Source organism: Macadamia integrifolia, unplaced genomic scaffold, assembly GCF_013358625.1.
Source record: "Macadamia integrifolia cultivar HAES 741 unplaced genomic scaffold, SCU_Mint_v3 scaffold535, whole genome shotgun sequence".
Taxonomy (NCBI): Eukaryota; Viridiplantae; Streptophyta; class Magnoliopsida; order Proteales; family Proteaceae; genus Macadamia; species Macadamia integrifolia.
In genome coordinates this window covers 180,204-188,197 of record NW_024870476.1, presented here as the reverse complement: position 1 = coordinate 188,197, position 7,994 = coordinate 180,204, and the positions used below count along the sequence as shown (strand labels likewise).

The 7,994-nt window shown below is 41.2% G+C and overlaps 1 protein-coding gene across 3 annotated transcripts in view; it reads left to right on the top strand.

Annotated features, from left to right (window-relative positions):
* The first annotated feature begins 980 nt into the window (after nt 1–980).
* The window catches only part of LOC122069108 (transcription termination factor MTERF4, chloroplastic-like), a 42,605-nt gene continuing 35,591 nt past the window's right edge, over nt 981–7,994 (top strand). Inside the window, exon 1 of one of the 3 annotated variants that reach the window (XM_042633040.1) lies at nt 981–1,998. In XM_042633040.1, coding sequence (XP_042488974.1) covers nt 1,432–1,998 — 567 coding nt within the window. In that variant the 5' untranslated portion in view covers nt 981–1,431. The remainder of the gene's footprint in view (nt 1,999–7,994) is intronic. The other 2 variants (XM_042633041.1, XM_042633039.1) reach the window with 2 other exon arrangements.

Below are 7,994 nucleotides of genomic sequence, written 5' to 3'. Positions count from 1 at the left end.
AAATGATTTATTGTTGCATAAAATTTGTTGATATCTCATTACACTCACTTTTTTTGACATTCAAATACATAATTAGCTCGTGGTATTGAGTATTGCCCCTTAGAAATGAAAACAATCCTCTATCATCTTTCCCATAATGTAATTTTCAAACATCGCCTATCATACCAAAATACAACAAAAACAAAAATAAATAAAATAAAATGAAAGGTTAAAGCCTTTTAGTTAACAAAATTTGACTATAAGAGATTGTTAACAATTTTTAGACTATTTGTGTTTGTTAAGAAGGTCAATTTCATCTAACATTGCAATGCTATTATCGATTTAGTTTCTCAATGTAAAATCGATAAAATTAAAGTTTTAAAATAGATTTTTTTTTTTGTTTGTGTGTTAGTTGGCAATGGCAAATATTGAACAAAGAATAAATTTCTTAGGAACTTGCATTATTTCTGCTAGTGTTTTTCTTAGTGTTTGAATGTGAATGTCCTTCAATAAATTAGGTAAAAATCTTTATGTAAGATTGTCCAAGAAGTTTGTTTTCTCCCAACACCCTACACCATTATGGTTCACCTCACCCCAATCACCATCACCTATATATATATATGTATATATATATCAAAAAAAAAAAAAAAAAATCTATACTATCACTACGACGGAACATGACCAATTAATCATAAACACACAGATCATAGATTGTTACACATAGAATCATTATGGTTGTTATGAATATATGTCCACCAAAGATATAACATGTGGATAATTTAATTATGAATGTATAGAAATTTAAGTATACATTATATCTATCCTTGAGAAGATTAGAATGATGTCATGAATTGCGTAAGCATAGCTACTCAAGACTTCATCTTATTTATCTCCAAAACCTGTTGACAAATCTACTATTTCAATTGGGTATTATTTAATCTTAATTCTGAAATATGTTGCCCTTGCCTCTGAGAGTATAGTCCTTTTAAGCCAAACACTTAGTTTTTTGGTTACTCTAGCCCCATACATGTACACATACCCATGTCTATCACGTCCATTACTCATATTTTTTTGGCTAGTTGCCTCTGGTTTTAGGGTTTTTCCCGGTCTTGTCCCCCTCATCTTGAGGGTTTGCTTTGTTTGGGCATAAAATCATCTGCCGCCACTGTATTGGTATAGTGAGCATCAGGTGGCTGAAACCCTTTGCGGTATATGCACGGATGCTCACCCTAAGCATCTTGAACCTCCTTTTTTGTCCCCTCCATCCTTCGCATTTGTTTTTTACTCTTGATAATGAATTCATTCATTCATAAAAGAAAAGGAAAATGTCTGTTCCCGTTGGAAGATCAACGACAATTTATCTCAAGATAACAATCCTACACCTCCGCAGGAAGGGTATTTATTTCTAGGGTTCTGGAAAGGTTTAGCTGCTTAGTCTCATGAGCCGGAGATATGTACGCGCGTAATATCATCTTTCCAATCCCCAAATCTGTGAAAGCAACCGTCTCCAATGATGGAATTTACATAGCGAATCTCTCATGTAACCTTCGATTTCATGTAAAAAACTTTAATCCCGCCAAATCTTCTTCTACATTTGGTTTATCTATTCGCCGTCTCCAATTTTCTGATACTCTTAGACGAGCTTCCGCAATTGAACATTGCGGAAACTCCAATGACGAATCGTTCATCGAAGCACAAGAGGCTGTTTCGGAGATTATCCAAGAAGCTGGCTTGTCGAAAGAAGAGTCGGTTGAGATTGCTTTGAATTCGCCCAATTATGTTAAAATGTTAATGGATAGTGTGCGTGATTTGGATGAGCATTCGCTTTGGGAGTCCTGGAGAATTGAGAATGAAGACGTGGGTAGCCTTCCTTTTAAGAGGAAGGTATTTTACATGGCCAAGAGGAAAGGCGATAATGGTTTACTTCCCTTCTTGGAGAGCATTGGTCTGAACCCTTCATCTTCGACGTATGTCGCTCGGTATCTATCAAGGGAGATGCTACCGAATCTCATTCTTAAGGTATTTATTGATTTTTATTTTTTCTTGGCAATTGGGAGTTTTGATTTACGAAAATTACGATAACATGCCATTTGGGAAGAAGATAAAGGAATGTGCTTTGGAAACTTGTATAGTATCTACTTTTAAGTTTATGATTATGAGTCATAGTTGATGTAACATGATTTCAAGAAGTTATTTGGTCTGTTGATCAATTCACAACCTTGAGAGAACTCCTTGAATGATGATTTTGCAACTTTTCATTTTCAGAATCAGAGTTAGGAGCCTCTAGTATAAAACAATCAGACAGGAAGTTCCTGAACATTGCAATGGGAGGCTATTTTATCATATCAATTTAGACTCGAAGTGCAACCTCTGGGGGATTGTGACATGCCACCGTGCTACTGCAAGATATCTTGGCGGATCTAATTCTGGTAGCAATAGCCTTTTTTAAGCAGCACTCACTCTGCACTGAGTAGCCATTTCCTAGTTAGCCCTTTCCGTTACTTAAACTTGAGATATGGATTAGGCTTTGAACCATTTGTTACTGATCTAACCTATAAACTAGAAGCCCCAATACTGTTGAAAGTGGGTAACCAGTCATTGAACTGGTAAGATTGAGTAGGACCTTCATCATCTCAAGATCAAGCCCTAGTCCAATAGTTTGCTCCGCTCATGAGTAGACATTCTTGATGCTTGTGTGGGAGGTTGCAGTGTCCTATGGCTGGGTTTGACTCTCCTATACGAAGGGAAGGTTGGGGAGGGAGATCCAGAGGGGGATGGAAGAAGGTTCAGAACGGTGGAAAGAGGTTTTTTCATCCCACTTTTGCAGGAATATAGGTTTTTCACCTACATACCAAGGACTGCCATCAATGGCAACCTATTTGTCGGCAGGGGAAGAGAAGTTAAAGAGAAAGAGGCCATTATTGAGCATGAAAGTGGAGAGAGGGCAAGAGGGTCTCCATTGGTTGTGGAGGGAGGTTTTAACGATGTCAAACGGAGGACGACTGCCCAGGAAAGAACCCACAACACAATTCTTCCATTTAATAATTTCGGTATCAAAAAGTCCAGGGGGCAGAGGCCAACAGGGACAGTGTTGAGGGAGGAGGGAGGGTAGAATTGAAGACAATATCCTTTTTATCAGTGGTAGTTTCCTTTGATTTTGATTTTGATTTTGATTTAGATTTACCTTTTTCTCCTTAGGATTTGTTCCTGTAGAGCATCTTCCCTGTCTTCTCGAGGAACTTATTGAAGACTCTTGTTATAAGAGAGATTTTCCTTCTCCATGTCGAAGTCGTCATCGTCATCGCTAATTTCCTCGGTTGCTTGGGAAGACTTTAATGCAATCGTCATTCTTTTGTTCTCTGTGTCTTGTTTGTCCGTCATTAGTTCTACTTCATGGGTTTGTAGTGATTCCAATAGGTAGTCCAAGGAAATCTTGCCTAGGTCATGAGCCTCTTCTATTGCTGTCTTCTTTGGTCTCTAAGCTATAGGTAGAGATCTCAAGATCTTTCTAACCTTTTTCGGCATTAGTATGGGTTTTTCCTAAACTTTTAAAACTGTTAACAATATTAGTAAATCGAGTGAACATTTCAGAAATTGTTTCATTTTACTTAATAACAATGATTAATAATCAGAAACTAATTGGTATACTTTCCTTTCTTTTACCTCTGTGATACCTTTGTGAGCAACCAATAGCATATCCCAAATTTCTTTGCTGTATCGCATATGATTACTCTGTTGAATTCCTTCTCGTTCAAGGCACACTACATGATGGTCAAGGCTCTGAAGTTGTATTGAATAAGGACTAAATCTTTGGTGGTCCATTCTGATTCACCATTTGGGACCTTCTTCCTTCTACGTCCTTAGTTACGATGTATGGTCCATTTTCTATGCCTCTCCAAACAAGAATACTATATTTAGAAATAAAGTTCTTAAACCTACATTTCCAAAAGGAGTTTTCTCCATTGAAGCATGGAGGCCTAAAGGCGTTCATACCTTCTGGTGGTCCTGGGATGAGGTCATAGTTTTTAACTCACTTAAGACAAATTAGTCTTATAAGGTTGAGCTTCCGCTTTGATACCAATTGAAATAACCTAGAGGGGGGTGAATAGGTTATGCTAGTGAAATTTAAATCTTTTCGAACTTATGAATCCCAAATGTGATTGTAAATGAAATATTGTGAAATAGTAAAATAGACAATCACACAACACTAAGATTTATAGTGGTTCGACTCAATCTGAGTCTGGTCCACTCTTTACAAGTTCCACTTGTAAGGCATTCCACTAGCTCTTCTCTTTCAGTACAGGAGGTAGGAAAGAAAACCTTTACACAATCTTTTAAGGATAAGAGAATCTATACAATCTCATTTACAGGTAGAGAGACATCTTTACAATCTCTTTTTAGGTAGGGAGGGACGTTACTACTCTTTTAAGGATAAGAGGATCCTACGCAATAACTAAGTACAATCTAGTGTATAGCCTAATTGCAACTGTCCAACTTAGAGTTTCCTAACTCTGGTACAAATGAGTAATAAGAAGAAGTGGAATGAAGTTACCATTGTGTGATGCAAATGATATGCAACAAAGTAAAAGAATGATGCACCTTCACTTGGTCTTCAATATCTATGTAATGAGACTGATAATAAAGAAAACCTTGTAGACTCTCCTTAGGCTTTTCTTTGTGTAGAATAAGTCACCCAATAGCTTTAGGAGAGAAGGATTGGAATTCGCCTTAAATGCTTTAATATTATGTCTTAGTTGTTTAGGAATTTATTTTTGTTAATTACTAACGATTGAGGTATTTATTGTTGAATGGGGTAATGACTTGTGTCTAATATGACACCAGCCCTCTTTATTTATAACAATGAAGAGGAGGTTCTAGAAAATTACAAAGACCATTAAACCCCTTAGGATCCGTTTGATAACTGACACTTTCCCTAAAACCCATTATTAGAACACCCCCCTCAAGTTGGTGCATAGATATCACCAAGTTTTAAAGCTTGATCTCGCCAACCATCTCGCTATAAAAAAAGATTTGGCGAGATCTCGCCGAAACCTTGTATTTTTCGGGCGGTAAACTTGCTAGTAGATCTCGCTGGGCATATGGCATTTGTAGGCCCTAAAATTGTGTATTTACCATATTTTAGCCATTTTAAACACAATGGAAACATCAGATTTGCAAAAAACAAACTCAAAATGGTACTTTGACAATGTACCCTATGTAAGTATGCAGCGAGTCTTTGAACACTTCATCTAGTATGATATATTCATCAATCCACCTTCCACAATCACCATTTTGACACGACTTAATCTTTTTTTTTTTTTTTGGGTGAATAAGTAATTCATTACCAAGAAGAAGAAGAATATACAAGGGGGAGAGGGGGGGAGGAGAAGGCTTAAGCCAACAAGGAAAAGCCAGCTCCAAGAAAACAAAAGAAAACAAAAGGAACAAAGCTGAAGACAATCAGCAAACAAAGAAAAACAGAAAAACCAACCTTAGAGGAGAGGGGGGAGGGGGGGGGAGGGGAGGGGAGGGGAGGGGGGGAGAGGGGAGGGGAGGGGAGGCTAGGAGGCATCTGGGTGAGGGATGAAGGTTTCCACCCTCAGGTTCCTAGAGGAGATGATATGGGCATTTCTGCTGGAATAAGCGATGGGGCGGCTATGAAGGGAATGGATTTTGGAGGAGACATCAAAGTATATAGCTTTCCAAATCTCCTCCAGGGAGCGAGATTTGGGGGACCATCTACGAATGTTACGCTCCATCCAAAGATGATTGATAGTTGCAGAGAAAGCCAGTTTTCCAATAGTATCACAGATGGAAGGGCCCGAGAAGGTCATGTCCATCCAAATCCACTCCCTAGAAAAGGGAAGAATGGACCTCCTGCCCGGCCAACACTTGGACAGGACGTGCTTCTAGACGGAGGAAGAAAGAGGGCAAGAGAAGAAAAGGTGGGGGATATCCTCAACACCCTGGGAGCAGAGACAATAGGAGGGGTTGGCAGGGATCTGCCGATGAATGAGGAAGGATTGGGTGGGGAGGCAGTTGGAAAGCCAGCGCTAGAGGGTGAAGCTTTGGCGAGGAATATGGCCTTTGAACCAGACTAGCTTGTGCCCAGGCACCACAAGGGGGGGAGGAACGGATGTGGGACCAAGCGGAGGCAAAGGAGAAGATTCCTGATGAGGAAGGAAGCAAAGTGCATTTGTCCTCTCTTCCCCGATGGCCAGGGGGAAGAGGCAGGAGGGTGGACTAGATATCAAGAAGGGGAGGATGAGAAGAGGGGGGGACCAACTCGAGGGCGAGAGAATAGAGGAGACATAAGCGTTGGCAGGGAGGCCGGAGGAGTAGATGATTCTGGGAGAAACCAAGTGGGAGAGGATGCCGGCAGGGTGCCAAGGGTCTTTCCAAAGAGAAGTGGACAGACCATTGCCGATGGAGAAGGAGATGGCAGAGAGGGCTATGGGTCTATGATCAAGGATCTTATACCAGATCCAAGAGGCATCAGGAGTGTGCTGGGTAGTCCAAAGAGAGTTTCTTAAGGAGCCTAGCATGGATCGAATCTACCCAGATGCTTTCGTGCTTGGACACAATTTTCCAGATGAGCTTGAGGCTCTCGACAGAGTTAGCATCTTTGATTCTCCTAATCCCTAGACCTCCCTCTGATTTGGGAAAGCAAACCTTCTTCCAGCTGATAGGGCGGAGGAACTAGGGGGGAGTCAGAACCTTTCCAGAGAAAGGAGCACAGAAGTCTTTCGAAAGACTTGATCACGAAGATAGGAAGGATAAAGGTACCAGACCAATAGAGGTACATGGACTGGAGGACCGATCTAATGAGAGTGAGTTGGCCAACGAAGGAGAGGAGCTTGCCTTTCCAAAGTTGGAGCCTTTTCCTCAGCTGGTCAAGCGAGGGGGTGCAGTGATGAGAAGACAACCTAGAGGAAATGAGGGGAAGGCCCAGGTATTTAATGGGAAGGTGCCCAATCGGGATACCTGAGATATCAAGGAGGGTGTCTTGGACATCAGGCTGAACACCAGAGAGGAATATGTTGGATTTGAGGAGGTTGATGCTGAGACTTGAGAGAGATTCAAAGGAATGGAGGGAGTCCATGATGGTGGAGATGGAGCGGACGTTTGCCTTGGAGGAGATCATGATGTCATCAGCAAAGACCAAATGGGAGAGGAGAGATTTACACTTGGGAATGGGCGAAATGAGATGGAGGTTAGTAGTAGATTAAATGTGGCGGGAAAGGACCTCAAGGGATAAGGAGAATAGGAGGGGGATAGGGGGCATCCTTGGCGAATACCCTGGCCAGAGGTAAAGTACCTAGCCTGACTACCATTCACAAGGACAGAAAAGCGAGGGGTGGAAATGCAAGTGCGGATCCAATGGACTAAGGAGGGGGGGAAGGACATGAGAGTCATCGCATTAGAGATGAAGTCCCAACTAATCGTGTCAAAGGCTTTGTGAATGTCAATTTTAAGGAGGGCAGTAGGGGAGTGAGACTTACGGTAAAAACCGTGGACAATCTCATGACAGAGAAGGATGTTGTCAGAGATATTCCTGCCAGCAATGAAGGTAGATTGGTTTGGACTAACAAGGGAGTCAATGACTTTTTGGATCTTATTGGTTAGGATTTTGGCAATGAATTTGTAGAGGAGGTTGCACAAAGAGATGGGCCTGAAGTCACTCATACACTCTGCACCATCCTTTTTAGGGATTAGGCAGGGAAAAATGTGGTTGATCCCACCAATTTGGTTAGGATTCAAGAAAAAACTACGCACCACATGGATGAAGTCATTATGAATGACATTCCAGCAAGAGGAGAAGAATCCCATGCTGAATCCATCAGGACCAGGGGCTTTATTGGCCTTATGGGAGAGAATAACCTCCAGGATTTCCTCATCATTAGGGATAGATTGGAGGAGGGTGAAAAGCTCAGAGGGGATAAATTTGTTAATGAGATTGGGGGGAATGGGGGGGGGGTGAGAGGGGGGGGACTGAAGAGTCTCTGAAAGTGAGA